The sequence below is a fragment of the Colletotrichum abscissum genome (assembly GCF_030869225.1).
Source record: "Colletotrichum abscissum strain IMI 504890 chromosome Unknown Scaffold_45.1, whole genome shotgun sequence".
Taxonomy (NCBI): domain Eukaryota; kingdom Fungi; phylum Ascomycota; class Sordariomycetes; order Glomerellales; family Glomerellaceae; genus Colletotrichum; species Colletotrichum abscissum.
The window spans coordinates 175,028-189,348 of NW_026850376.1; the positions used below are offsets into that span (position 1 = coordinate 175,028).

Sequence of the window (14,321 nt, forward strand, 5' to 3'; positions counted from 1 at the left end):
TCGCGTTGTTAGACCAGCTTGGTGATGCTCATCAAGGTAAACAACAATTACTTCGAAATTTGGGGAGTTTCCCAGGTGCCTTTTGAATGGAAGTAGGGTCACAAAATGAGCCCAACTAAGACGGACCTTTCTATGTCTCTAATGCCCGGCTCAGCGCTCCAGAGTCAAGAGTAGTAATTCATCGCAGCAGTTAAAACGTCTCAATGTCATGCTTGCGATTCTGCTACCTACGTTGAGCTTAAGCATGTAATCTGTCTTACCTTACTTCATGTCAACACTACCATCTTAAGAAAAATATGTGCAAACTTCTGACGAGAACATCAGATTCAAGCTCAACAAATGGTAGATAGTAACAGAGAGATCGATTAGTTCCATTCTCACAAGTCAACAAGTCGAGTTTCCAAGAAGATCGAACATAGATAACGATACTAGACATTAGGTACTCTGCATCAGGTACCTACCAATCGACGTGGTGCCTGCGCTGGTCCACAGGTCGATAGTTAAATGATGGAGCACCGGGTGTATGCATCCGCTCGACCCCTCCCCCGCATTTTGAGCTTGAATACCGTCTTAGCCCCGGCATAGCCGTGAACCGATCGGCTATGTGATGACGACACTCTTCATAAGTACATGTAGGCGGTCTCATATCTACATGTCTGTATAGCTGGGGATTGGGGCTAGTTTATGGCAATAACATCTTACCCGGCTACAAACAAATTCGACGTAAATCGCATGTTTCTTCTCAACACGCACCAGAACATAAAATGGCACAAAATCACAACGTAAGTTTCTATGCGAGTAGTTTCTGTTTCTCCTTGCCACACAAGATTAAAATTAAATAGTATCACTGCTTCCCAGGCGCAGAAGATGCGACAGAGAGATTTTGCGACTTCATAGTCCGGACTCAGTTCGAGGATATCCCAGACCAGGCCCTCGCAAAACTCTTCGATCTCGTCATTGATCATGTCGGAGTGGGGGCCGGCGGAGGTGCCCATTCGGAGTCGAGTGAGCACATCATCAAGGGCGTCGAGGCTTTCGCCATGGGCTCGATTGGAAAGAGTAAAGTCTACGGCAAAGAAAAGACTTATCCCATCCAAATCGCAGCTTTGCTGAACGGAGCGTTTGCGCATTCTTTCGACTACGATGATACGCTCGCTATTGGTATCATTCACACTGGCGCCAGTGTCATTCCCGCTGCCTTAGCGCAGGCCGAGGTGTCAGATGCCCCTGGAACCTTACTGCTCACGGCGTTGTCCGTTGGGTACGAGGTTGCTTCTCGTCTCGGTCGTGCTTTGTCAAATGGTGGATACCCTCGAGGCTTCCACAACACCAGCACGGCTGGTATCTTCGGAGCGGTTGCTGCCATCAGCAAGATCAAGGGCCTGACGTCTGCACAAGTTTACAATGCGTTCGGCCTAGCGGGCTCCAAGACCGCTGGTTCGATGCAGTTTCTCGACAATGGATCTTGGAACAAGCGATTACATCCTGGCTTCGCCGCCCACGATGCCTTCCTCTGTGTTGCTCTCGCGGAGGCTGGCGTGACTGGGGCCTCTCACATCGTTGAGGGCAAATGGGGCTTCTTGCAAGCTCATTCTGCAAACGTCAACGCCGTTGGATTGACCGAAAGCCTTGGGATGGAATGGATATACCCAGCGACAGCACTGAAGCCTTTCCCCGCATGTCGGTTTACTCATACCGCCATCGAAATCACAGCAAGACTTGCCGCAAAGTCCGACTCACAGAAGCTGCCGGACAGAATAGTCCTAGGGTTGGCTCGAGCTGGATATGGCATCGTTGGTGAGCCCAGTCCTAACAAGAAGCACCCCAAAACCATCGTCGATGCTCAGTTCAGCATTTACTACCAAGTCGCTGTTGCGTGGCTTTTCGGTAGCGACATCGGCTGGGGTGCATACGATACCGACAAGATGGAGAGCAAGCAAGTTGCACAGCTGTGCGATAGGATTGAGGTCCAAATCGACCACACACTCGGGAAAGAATTCGAGGTGCGGATGGCATTTTCAGGCATAGGTGGCGTAGGCGATATCGAAGAAGCGATGGTGTATCCCCTGGGAGAGGATGAGCATCCCTTTTCGCACGAGCGAGTTGAGAAGAAATTCAGAGGCTTGACCGCGTCTATCTATGATAGCGATCGTGCGGGAAGGATACTACAAGCTGTGCAGGGGCTTCCAGAGAGACAGGCAAAGGACTTGATCGATTTATTGTGAGTGATTCGTTGTGGCGTGGGATTACTATCGAGCGGACTTGGCTTTTTTTTTCTCTACTCGGATGATCGTACACGAAACCAGCCGATGGCGGAACAGATTGAAACTTCTCAGATAGCCCATGAGGTGCTGCTTCCTATTTCAGCGACTTGGTGTGCTGGAGTTGGGAAATGCCTCCAATTCGGTTCAGGCCGAGAGCACGGAAGCCCTCTTCCGAGCTGAAGGGGGAATCTCTCCGAAATCATGGAAGCAATCGAGACCAATACCAAGCCGACCGAGGAATGGCCTGCTTCCCGGGATGTCCGGGTGAAGTTGCTGTTTGCGGTTCTTTCTGGTGGTCTAGAACCGGAAATAAACTCACGCAGGCGGCATGCCCGCTGGAGAGGGTTGCGCTTCGGTCTGCTCAATGTTGCCAAGGGTCCATAGGCACAGGCGAAAGGGCTGAACAAACCTGACTGCAAATGGGCGCAAGAGTCTTGCAGGAGGTGAAAACGCGGATGCAGGATGTAACTGTCTGCGGTTAAAGTGAGTAAATGGTCGTAAATACTGAGGTTAAGCCCGGGTCCGACTGGCAGCCTGAAAATGTAGATTAGAGTATCTCATTTGGTTTTCATCTGGCCCCTTCACGCTGGGTAATGGTGCAGAGCACCAACATTTGAGTCAATCACAGCTTCAGATATTTGTGAGAGGTAGTTGTAGAGCTCATCATGAGGCCTGCATGAGTGATCTTGCACTACCGCGCCCTCAAATAGAAGGATACTCCGACGAACTCTGGGAGGGTGAGTTGAAAGGAGTTGAGGAGTTCAAACAGTTGCTAAGCTGTCCTACAGAGATCGGTCGGGGCATTGAGTCGAAAGACTCCACTCCGGTGAACTTGAATCCTCAAAGTTCACACAGTAAGGCAACATGACTGGGGTATTGCTCTCGAGTCAATCGACTCGTACGCCTTATGTCTTGGGTAGACTGGTCTGTGAATCTCCTTCATATATCGGACTCTGGAGGTCGTGTTCATGATACTCGTGGCCATGCCAAGCTGTAATCCGGGATTCGATGAGACAGAACCATGGGCAAGCCCCTTGTCCAGGCCCGAGCGTACATACGTGGTGGTATGAGAGCACTTTTTACTCCGTAGAGCTTTCCTCTCTCGAAGGGCCTTGGTGGGAAATCCACAGCCATGCATGCGAAGCTCGCCACGATGAATTGATTCATCTTTCGTGCCGCCAGTTCCATCGGCTGTCACCCTGCGGGAGAGCCCGATCCGTCCGTGCTCTGACTTTTCGGCCGGGCGGGAGTGCGGGGGATGATACTGTTCGCTGCTACTTCATCTCGCTTCCGGGTCTGACACTCAGGGGCACCCCTTCTTCTCCAATTGCTAGACAGCGGGTGAGCCGACGAGTGATGTCGCACTGCAACCCTTGAAGGATCGACTACCTTGGAACCATAAAACTGTCGTGGTAGCGTTTGGTCTACCGGCTGAACTCCTTTTTTCGGGTGATGTGCGGAGGACAAGGGGCGGGAAGGCCACTTGACCAGTTCTTTTATAGCCATGCATCGCCTTTCAGACGCAACCAAGGTCCCTGTTCGGGGATCTCTTCGATCTTTGGGACCATTTTATACCACCTTGCCCCTTGGCAGCTGGGGCGGCATAGAAGAGTTCTGCATGCGGTGGTTCTCGACACCACGTCGTGATTGAGCACATCTCGTGGTTATGGACGATACCCCTTGGGACGAACTCCCACACGACGACTATGGCCCAGGGTTGCTCGCCACAGTATGGACTCTTATTGGTATTGCTGGTGCATTTATAGGCCTACGGATATACTGCAAGTTCTCGCGTGGAAGAGGACTGTGGTTAGACGACCATGTGCTGGTTGCATCGTGGGTAAGACTACCTCGATTGCGACTGATGACGAAGTTGCCAGTACCTAACGACGCCTTGATTAGTGCGCTCTGCTAGCTCTGGGATCGTTCATCTCTATCGACGTGTCATACGACTTTGGCAAGCATAACTGGGATATCACACCGGGAAATTGGTCATGGCTATTACTCTACGCCAACCTTTCTGGGTCGTTTTCAATCATCGCAGCAGCTTGGAGCAAGACGTCTTTCGCGCTGACCCTGCTTCGAATCACACGAGAATCATCCGAACGATGGATGAAGTTGCTTGTATGGTTCATCATCATCTCAATCAACACTTTCCTCGGCGTCAACGTGCTCTTCACCTGGATACAATGTTGGCCTGTTGAGAAGACTTGGAGGACAGCCTCAACACCTGGCACCTGCTGGCCGAAGAGCATCATGATGAACTACAACGTCTTCACGGCATCGTACTCTGGAGGGATGGATATCGTACTGGCCATCTTGCCTTGGAAGATTATATGGGGGCTTACTATGACCAAAAAAGAGAAATTTGGTGTTTTAATTGCTATGAGCATGGGCGTATTGTGAGTTGTGCTTCAACGATCCGCTTGGAAGTTGGGATCCACGTGGCTGACGAATACTTCTACCAGCGCCGGTGCTGTATCTTTTATCAAGATCCGAACGATTGCTGCGATAGGAGCTTTCGACATTATCGATACTGTCGAGTTGGTGATCTGGGGTGCAGCAGAAAGTGTTGTCACCATCATCGCTGCAACCATACCAATACTGCGAGCATTGGTACGGGACCACAAAGCACCACCGGCTCGATTCGCTAGTGACGAAGAGTCCATGATGCGCCGTCTAGGAGCAGCCTCGATTGCAACAGCTACCGTAGCGAGCCCAGGTTTGAGGAGGTCAAGATCTGATCTGGAGTTAGCGGAGTGGAAGGACCCATTGACCGAGACTCGGGCGGGTCAACATAACCAGGTCCCGAGGCCGTGGAAAGTAGGTGATGTGAGGTTTGACCCAAAGAGAGGGAATGCAACGATACCACCTGGCGTTTTCAAACGAGGACACGATGAGACGGAGTACAGTGGTTCTATGGAGTTATCCAGAAGACTAAAGTAGTTCCAAGCATTTTAAGTACAAAAGTTCTCGTTGTTCTCTTTGCACAGCAATTGTCCAAAGTTTCTTCCAATAATTACTCAGACAATGTTGCAATTGCCAATCCTTCTCTAGAAGGCTTGAAAGAGTAGCTTGAGTATACAGCGTTTCAGTGGAAGGTTCCTTGGTCCCAATTCGTCAAAAGAACACGTTTAACCCCGTGTCTAGTACTCGAGAGTGATCGTCATGGTGGATTAGCATTAAAATAATTGCTTCCAAAGTTCCCCTAGGGTGTCATGGCCGCCAGGCAGCAGAATTACAGATGAGCGCTAAAATCCTCCTGCACGTTATTAGGGGACTTGGGTAAGCTGGACTTTGGGAATCCAAAAATGTCATTTAAACGTGCGATGTGCCCTCTTGCAGCAACGTGACGCAGCAATGCAAGCTTTCTCTCTATAATATTGGGCGCGACTTCAAGGTCAAGGTAGCATTTGTACGTACAAAAGGCAGTCTTTGTTCCGAATGCACAGCCGCTACCCCTCAATAACGCCACCTCAACATCTGACACTCAGACTCGCCGAAAATGAAGTTACCATTTTACACGACAGCAATTCTCTTCTCCAGTGGTTCATACGCCGCAACCATGAGGCGAGCGCTCCCAGATTTCACCACTTCGGAAGCCGGCAACCCTTTCGTGGACGGGTGGTACGCCGATCCCGACACATGCGTCTACAAGGGCCAGTATTGGGTATTCCCGACCTCATCCTACGCCTATGACGAGCAGACCTATCTAGATGCTTTCTCTTCGACCGACTTAGTGCACTGGACCAAACATGCGGACATCATTACCAAAGCCCAGGTATCTTGGGCAAACAGAGCCATGTGGGCGCCCGCCCATATTGAACGCGACGGAAAATACTACCTGTACTTTGCAGCCAATGATATCCAAGAGGGAGAAAAGCAGGTTGGCGGTATTGGTGTTGCCGTAGCAGACCAGCCCGAGGGCCCTTACAAAGATGCGATCGGGAAGCCGCTCATTGGCGAGTACTATAATGGGGCACAACCCATCGATCAAGATGTCTTCATCGACGATGATGGTCAGGCGTATATCTACTATGGTGGCCACGCGCATGCCAATGTTGCCAAGCTGAACAGCGATATGGTCAGCATCGGCACCTTCTCAGACGGGAGCCAGTTCAAAGAAATCACACCCGAGAACTATGTGGAGGGTTCCCTGATGTTCAAGCGCAATGGGAAGTACTACCTCATGTGGTCTGAAGGGGGATGGACGGGCCCGGATTACTCAGTCTCATACGCCATTTCGGATTCACCCATTGGCCCTTTTAACCGGGAAGCCAAGATTCTCCAGCAGGATACCGCTGTAGCAACTGGTTCTGGCCATAACGGGGTCATCAAAGTCCCCGGAACGGACATCTGGTACATCTTCTATCACCGCAGGCCATTAGGCGATAGTGATGGCAACCATCGTCATCTTGCCTATGATAGGATGTACTTCAATGAGGATGGGACAATCAAGCCAGTTACGATGCTGGTCAAGGACAACTTTGAGGACGGGAACCTGATTGGCTGGAACACCTCTTTTGAAGGGTCCTTCTCAGTCAAGGACGGGAAGCTTAAGGCGGAAAAGGCCACAAGTGGAAAGGCCCTTCAGAACACAGGATTCGAGGATTTGGTGTTTGACATCGACATCGCCCTCGTTGATCCAGATGTTGGGTCAAACGCTCAAGATTCCGGTGATGCGGGAGTTCTTTTCGGCGTTACGAGTGCTTCAGCAGGAATCGACAGCTTGACTGGGTTCTACGCTGCAATTGACGCATCAGGCGAGGTCGTTCTAGGTCAAATGGACCAGAGTTGGACTCAACTAGCATCTGCCCAGACGCCGATCCAGACTGGAACAGACTACCATTTAAGGGTGACTGTCATTAACAAGGAGGTCAAAGTTTTTGTTGATGATATGAGCGCCCCTAAGCTGACACACGTCGTTTCGAAGAGTACAAAGGGTACCACGGGAGTGCGAGTGTTCCGAACCGGGGCTCTCTATGATAACCTTTCTGTTGCACACCCGCAGTAAATGGGACAGTAATCGAGTACGTTGGAATGAACCGTCATAAGAATGAACCCGCATGTGGACTCGGATATTTACGCTGGGCCATCAACGGATTATTAGTATTCTGTGGATGATGATTCAAATCGAACGATGAAACTGCAACCACTTACTAAAGTTATCTACTTTAGTTCTTGATGTAATATTTCTTTTAGGGTGTATCCCATCGACTGCTACAAGGCGACAGTACATCCGAGTGCGGGGGAAGAACTAATCAGGCGTTATTCCGATTTATTTCTACTATATCCGCAAGTTAAAAAATTCATATCTCGGAGAATTTAGAGAAAAGCTGGAGACCATTATACTGTCGCCTTGTAGCAGTCGATGGGATACAAGTGACGCTCTTGACATATTGCCACATCAGACCGCCTACCGGAACTTCAATCAATCCTGTACCATGTGGCAGCGTAGTTGGCTGGAAGCCATACCGATAAGCTCCATGTCAATCAACTGGTATCATTGATTACTATGATAGTCCGACTGATTGAGAAGCGGGGTTTAGCAAAACAAGCTTCCCCGCTCAGAACTCCGTGTGTCCGAGGCATGCCGAGGCACGGGAGATCAAGTCGAGATTCGAGAGACGGAGCACGGAGCGCCCGAATCCGCTCCACCTGGCACGCTGTCAAGTGCCCCCATTCGCACCGGAATCCACGGAGTGGAAACCTAAAAGACTGCGACAGAAGGGAGAATTGGTAAGCCGTGTCTCCGCCCAATGGAAATACGTAGTTGTGTCTTACGTCAGTGAGGGGATGGCGGGCGGAGGTATTTATCCCTTTCGGATCCCGGCGGTCTAGACTTGAGTCACAACGATTAATTCAATTCGAAATACCTATCAACAGACTTAGCTCCAATCACTCACTCGCCAACAACCCAAACGCGTTATTCGTCCAGGCAACTGAACAAAAAACAAAAAACTCGACAAAATGCCTGCCACTGTCTCTGTCCTTTACCCCAACGAGGCCGATGCCAAGTACAACATCGATTACTACGTCGAGAGCCACATGCCCATGGCCGCTGCCACATGGAAGTCCGCCGGCGTCAAGTCCTGGAAGGTCACCAAGTACTCGGCGTCCCCCGACGGAAAGCAGCCCAAGTACGCCTTCGCCGGCATTCTCACCTTCGACAGCGTTGAGAGCATTCACAAGGCGCTCGCTTCACCCGACACGGCCAAGGTCATGCAGGACGTCCCCAACTACAGCAACAAGGAGCCTGTTTTCTTGATCGGCGAGGACGCGAAGGAGGCTACTCTTTGAGTGGCTGTTTAGGGCATGAAATCTTCGAACGGAAGGAGCGGCTTCATCCAACAGCCATGGACGGAGGAATGAAGTGAAAACTACCTCAGTTCGGACTGGAGCTCTATTGAAATAGTAGCAGTAATGAAAAAATCCTTATGACATATGAAACAGATGTTCACAAAGGACCAAAAGAGAGAGTCATTGATTTGTCTCAAATCAAGTGAACAGAGTCAAGATTCATTCACTATGAAAATGAAAGTGCTAAGGTCTTGACTTGCATGATAATATTCAGCTTACATTGAGTGCAGGTCTGAAGTAGAAGACAGTGTCGTGCTGTTGCAAGGGAGTTGTCCGAAGACCAATCGAACCAATTGCAATTGCGGGATGCGAGCATGGGCTTGATCACAGACCGGCACCCCCGTCAACACTCCAAGCGGCTCCATTGACAAAAGTGCTCTTGTCGCTGAGCATGAAAACGGTCACATCGGCTACTTCTTGGGCCTTCCCTACGAGTGTTGGGGCAGGAAAGTCCTTAGGAACTCTAGCCAAATTGGCTTGGTGCATCGGCGTGTCAATAGCACCACTGCCGCTTCATCAGCATCATTCAACCAAATGGAAGAGTGCGAATGACTTACGGTAACACACAATTGACTCTGGCTCTGTCGCCGACTTCTTTAGCCGCACTGCGAACCATACCCAGGGACGCATGCTTGGAAGCGGCAAATACCGCACCCTTCAGGAAGCCTTGGAGTGAGAACATGCTTCCAACATGAACAAAACTCCCGCCGTGAGATAGAAAGTCGGGCATAAGAGCTTCAGCGAGTACATGAAATGCTCCCTTGATATTGAGATTGGTGATGAAGTCGAATTCGGCGTCGCTGGTTTCCCAGACCGACTGGGTGCCCAATTCATGGCCACCACAACCGGCAAAGTTGGCGACACCATCGACCTTGCCAAAATGCGACTTTGTTTGTCTTAGGAAGCTGCGGATTGATGCACGGTTTGTGACATCTGAGGCTCTAGAGAAGACTCTCTCTTGTTGCTCTGAGCCAAGTCCCTTGACTGCATTTTCAAGAGCCGCGCTGTTGACGTCAGACATTCCAACCTTGGCACCTTCATCAAGTAGAGTCTTTGCGGTAGCTAAGCCCATTCCAGATGCAGCGCCAATCACAATGATGACTTTCTCGCTGAATGTGAGAGACATTTCGGTAATGTAGACTATCGGGTTCAAGATATGGCTTCAATGGGCCTCGAGGTGAGGAAAGCAAAGAGTAGCAAAAGAACACAACAGTGAGGAACAAGTGAGCATGGGATGAGGTGAACGCGATGGTAGACGAGACCTTCTATAAATAATCGAGACCTTCTCTGTGTCACGTCATTGCTTTGATACTTCTCACTAGATCTCACGATCTCTACTGCCAAACTCGAGCATATGAACAGCTCCACTGTCAGCCACCGTTCGCCCCCAATGCACGCTAATGCAGCCCGCTGACAACCGAAACTTACGTACCGGGATATTGGTTCAACATGTCCCATAACGAAAATGATGTTGCTGGGCGATTCCGAATATACATTTAAGATAGATATATGTTGTTCTAATTTCTTTTGCAAAACATGGCTCCAGTCTTGCACGTCTCGTAGCCACTCGAAGGGGTGGTAGTGTAACACAGTTGATTGAATGATTAAGTAGTGCCATAGCGATGACTCATGCCCTTTCTCTAGCTGTTCAGGACCCCTGAACAAATGGGTACTTGCCAATAGCTGTATGCAAGCATGTTCATTTACTTGAGTGAACCGATGTTCTCATAACCATGTCTCGAAGAAGCGAACCGCTTGGAGAAAAGCATCTTCTTTCGCAGCCTTTTGCACAGGATTGTTGAGATCAGGATGTGTAGCAAAGCCGTGAGGTGTTCCGCCATAAAGTGCCATCGTGAACGGTTGACCAGTGGTTCCCATGGCTGTTTCAATCTCCACCCTTCTCTTTGTCAACATACCAGTATCCCCCTCTGTGCGGCGTAAAAGTTAGTCTCGTAAGACGCACCGAACTCATGAGGGAGGGAGATGTATAATTCCTGGAATAGAGCTTACCGGCCACGGCCAGACTTGCAGGTCCTTTAATAGCCTTGATTTCGTCGTCGCCAAGTGCGCTTGGATGTGCAGCAAACCCAACCTGCACTCCCTTGTTGTCGGGAAGCCCGAGTGCTCGGAAGACATATCTCCCACCGAAACAATACCCGGTCGATGCAATATGACGGACGCCCATTTGCTCTCGCATGTAGGTGATGGCTTTCTCGACTTTGGGGTCTGTGACGCTAGGTCCATGTGACTTGAAAAACTCGCTCGCGTTGAACCCTGACATAGACCCTTCGGTTCTTGGCTTGCCGTCCATCAAGTCTGGGGCAACAGTGATGTAGCCAGCGCGGGCAAAGCTGTCGGCGAGACTTTGAGAGGGTCAGTCATCACTAGAAAGTATAAAGCTAGGCTGAAGAAGAATCATGCATCCTCGGTCTACTCACAGCATGTTCTCCGTCGACTGGATCCCAAAAACGTCAGGCAGCATGAGAACTCCAAATTGTCGCATCGGATCTGGCCCTTTTTCGCTCTTATTGCGCGGCATCGAGACGTAGAGGTCAACTGTTTTTGTCAATATACGATACTTAAGCACGATGTTCAGTCATAGAATAGTCACTTACGGCCATTAAAAGGCACAACTTTCCCAACCGGGGTGCCGGCAAATGCCAAGATGGACAAGTCAGCGACGTATGAGCTCCTACTTTCCGCCAGGCACATCAACCCCAGGAATGCAGAGACAGGACAGAGGTATCGCATCGTGGCAAGCTATTTGAACCAAATAACTGCTCTAAGAGAGACAAATATGTTGGAGTGTGTCCTGGGGAAGGTTGAGCATTTTAACGTGCCAAAACATGCGTACCATGGGATGTAGACTCTCCCTCGAGGCACCGTACCTGCATCGAGACTGCCTCATAAGGGAAGCTTAACTCCAAATTGGCTCGGGATCCGAAGAACATCATGCCGAGAGTGTTGAACTTGGAGGGTGTGGCAAGCTGCCGACACGCAGCAAACTTCCGCCAATCTAGTATCTAGCGCCAACTACGAGGTGCTCGCTCCCACCAATTTTTTGTTTTATCTGATCAAAAGACAAGACGACCGGAGATCAAGTAAGGTGAGCCAATCAGCTTCTCAGATGTCCATCTCGTACATGGCCGGTGCTGTGCTCTCTGGAGCGTTTCGGGGTCGTCTCAGTCAAAGCTTGATGAGATGAAACGAACATTTCCTCTATCGGCGGCGGAGAGAAACTATCGAAAGAATCATTTTGTCTTCCTCTTTTTAAACAAGCAATATATTATATTAAGTGATAATAAGAGACTATTCTATGCTATTGTCTTTGATGCTTTCGATCTCAAAGAATTGCAAACTTCCGTCGCATGCCCTTCAACCACATCGATGTTGATGTTCAAGTCAATTCGTGTCTGTTGGCCTACCTCGACAACTTCGAAGCTTGTAGGCCTTCCCGAAAGAATCGATTGGAAAATCTACGAGGTCTTGGTGGACAATTCTGCATTTCTCTCAATGTCCACCGCTGTTTGCCGCTTATCGGTCTTCGAAATGAAGAACGATTTGGCCCGACAATACAAGTGTGAGATGAGATTGAGGTTGCGGGCTCTTGACCCAAACCCTATGGCACCGCCCCTGATGCTTAACTACGAGGCTCTTCTAAACGAATTATCTAATGAGAGGGCGATCAAAATGACCTAGCATAAGCACCCGCGGCACCATGGGGTAGGAATACGTGTAGGCTCAAGCGGTTGATCCATCCCCGCCCCCACATCCGCTGGGTTCTGACATAGGTTGTCCGCCAACGATGGCCCAATGTGGGGTATTTACGAGTTTTGAACTCGAGCAGCGACTAATTTTGAATCATATTGAAAAGATATTACTTGAATCTATGTCTCCTGCCCGATGAATACACGTAGATCATAGCAGCATCACGAGCAAAATTATTTTCAACATGTCATCTTCCAATCCTGACGAAGGCCACGCTCTTAGACGTGGAACCGCACAATACGAAGAAGCACGGAATTTGTACTTCAATAGAGAAGAGACTGACAGATATCCGACTGAGATACATGTGGCAAAGACCTCTCAGGATGTCGTCGAAGCACTTCGCAGGGCCAGAGAGCTAAAGGTCTCAGTTGGCATTCGATCTGGAGGACACCTCCCTTCAAAACCCTCCTTAGTCCATAACGGAGTTCTTATCGACGTCAGCAACATTAATCACCACGTCAAATATGATGAAGTCACTGAGGAGGTCGAGGTGGGCCCCGGCATTCGCGTTTATGAAGCCTGGAAGGCCACAGACGCCGTCGGCAGATTCTTTCCTTTTGGGCATGCGCCTGACGTAGCACTAGGAGGTTTCTGTCTAGCAGGCGGCCAAGGTCTCTTCATGAGAGCATGGGGAGCTACTATTACAGAATGGATTGTTCGACTGGAGATTGTTGTTCCGGATGGTAGAGTATTGATAGCAAGCCGGACGGAAAACGCAGACCTCTTCTGGGCTGCTCGAGGCGGCGGGCAAGCGTTCTTTGGAGTTGTGACCCGAATCTGGAGTCGGACTATACCAAAGAAACGACTATTCTGGCGATCTACAACATTCACTGTTGGCGATAAGTTCGAAAACTTAATCACATTTGCTTTCGAACGAAATGACGCTATGCCAAGAAAGTTTACCGAGTCGGCCATCTGCGTACTTCACCCGGAGTTGTTTGACAGTGAAGCGGCGGAAGTTGTTCCCGAATCATCACCTTTAGTGATGGCTATCAATGTTTGCGCTTACGCCGATACTTTGGCCGAGGCTGCTGCAATGTTAGAAGTCTGGGACGTAGTCCCTGAGAACATCAAAGGCTGCCTTACTGAGGAAAAGGTCACGGTAGAAGCGAGCTGGGAGGAGTTTTTCGAGCTTCAGCGACAGATCAATCCCGAATCACCGGGCCAGAAATGGGGAATCAACAGTATCCTCAACTGTCCTTCGGTGTCCCTTCCAAAGGTACGGAAAACCACCCTAAATTTCAAATGACAAATGCGATCCGATGCTAATTCACTGCTAATTTGCGGTTTAGTTAATTGAGGCCATCAAGCCCGCTATGTGCGAGTTGCCAACGAAGTCATCTTTTGGCTGCATATATATCTGCGACACTATCAAACCAGATGAGGGAGATGCTGTCTTCAGTATTCCTCAGCAATACTATATATCAACATTCAGTGGCTGGAAGGACCCTGCTCTTGTGCCCCGAGTACGAGAAACCATGCGGGCCTCGTACAAAAAGGCTGGAGCAGTTGCCTGTGGGATCTACAGTGCCGACTTTGACCAATCCAAGAACTCCTTGCATTCACCTAAGGTATGTGTTCTCTCCTTACTGAACCTAGCCGACAACACCGTTGACACCAAGGTGATTCCAGATCAAAGTATGGACGGATTCAGCTCGTGCTCGCTTCATGGAGATCCGAAGGCGGTGGGATCCTGATAGTCTGTTTACGGGATACAAGGCTTTCGATATCGACGCACAGGCGAAACCAGCTCTCTGAGTATTCAGCTTTACATGTATCAGAATAGAATTCTGCAGTATGAAGATAAGTGAGACTAAATATTTATGTTCAAGAGCATTGAGAGTGTATCATATCGCTCTCTGCTGAGGAAATATCTTCCCCGTGAGCCAGATGCTATCATAGGTTCAAGTACCTAGGACACGGCTGGGA

The 14,321-nt window shown here is 49.7% G+C and overlaps 7 protein-coding genes across 7 annotated transcripts; 5 read left to right on the forward strand and 2 right to left on the reverse strand.

Moving 5' to 3' along the window:
- Positions 1 to 764: 764 nt before the first annotated feature.
- CABS01_13468 (uncharacterized protein) lies at positions 765 to 2,225 on the forward strand (the record flags this gene model as incomplete). Its single annotated transcript, XM_060546810.1, has 2 exons — positions 765 to 782; positions 843 to 2,225. The coding sequence occupies 2 exons, from the start codon at positions 765 to 767 to the stop codon at positions 2,223 to 2,225; spliced, it is 1,401 nt and encodes a 466-aa protein (XP_060394870.1).
- A 1,705-nt stretch (positions 2,226 to 3,930) lies between these two features.
- CABS01_13469 (uncharacterized protein) lies at positions 3,931 to 5,210 on the forward strand (the record flags this gene model as incomplete). Its single annotated transcript, XM_060546811.1, has 3 exons — positions 3,931 to 4,104; positions 4,167 to 4,666; positions 4,733 to 5,210. 3 exons carry the CDS (start codon positions 3,931 to 3,933, stop codon positions 5,208 to 5,210), a joined length of 1,152 nt encoding a protein of 383 aa, XP_060394871.1.
- A 559-nt stretch (positions 5,211 to 5,769) lies between these two features.
- CABS01_13470 (endo-1,4-beta-xylanase D precursor) lies at positions 5,770 to 7,278 on the forward strand (the record flags this gene model as incomplete). Its single annotated transcript, XM_060546812.1, has 1 exon — positions 5,770 to 7,278. The coding sequence occupies one exon, from the start codon at positions 5,770 to 5,772 to the stop codon at positions 7,276 to 7,278; it is 1,509 nt and encodes a 502-aa protein (XP_060394872.1).
- A 956-nt stretch (positions 7,279 to 8,234) lies between these two features.
- On the forward strand, positions 8,235 to 8,564 carry CABS01_13471 (uncharacterized protein; the record flags this gene model as incomplete). Its single annotated transcript, XM_060546813.1, has 1 exon — positions 8,235 to 8,564. One exon carries the CDS (start codon positions 8,235 to 8,237, stop codon positions 8,562 to 8,564), a length of 330 nt encoding a protein of 109 aa, XP_060394873.1.
- Positions 8,565 to 8,948: 384 nt separating this feature from the next.
- Positions 8,949 to 9,750, reverse strand: CABS01_13472 (short-chain dehydrogenase/reductase family Oxidoreductase; the record flags this gene model as incomplete). Its single annotated transcript, XM_060546814.1, has 2 exons — positions 8,949 to 9,129; positions 9,182 to 9,750. 2 exons carry the CDS (start codon positions 9,748 to 9,750, stop codon positions 8,949 to 8,951), a joined length of 750 nt encoding a protein of 249 aa, XP_060394874.1.
- A 599-nt stretch (positions 9,751 to 10,349) lies between these two features.
- On the reverse strand, positions 10,350 to 11,375 carry CABS01_13473 (dienelactone hydrolase; the record flags this gene model as incomplete). Its single annotated transcript, XM_060546815.1, has 4 exons — positions 10,350 to 10,552; positions 10,635 to 10,987; positions 11,063 to 11,180; positions 11,240 to 11,375. The coding sequence occupies 4 exons, from the start codon at positions 11,373 to 11,375 to the stop codon at positions 10,350 to 10,352; spliced, it is 810 nt and encodes a 269-aa protein (XP_060394875.1).
- A 1,201-nt stretch (positions 11,376 to 12,576) lies between these two features.
- CABS01_13474 (uncharacterized protein) lies at positions 12,577 to 14,150 on the forward strand (the record flags this gene model as incomplete). Its single annotated transcript, XM_060546816.1, has 3 exons — positions 12,577 to 13,611; positions 13,685 to 13,963; positions 14,025 to 14,150. The coding sequence occupies 3 exons, from the start codon at positions 12,577 to 12,579 to the stop codon at positions 14,148 to 14,150; spliced, it is 1,440 nt and encodes a 479-aa protein (XP_060394876.1).
- Positions 14,151 to 14,321: the final 171 nt, after the last annotated feature.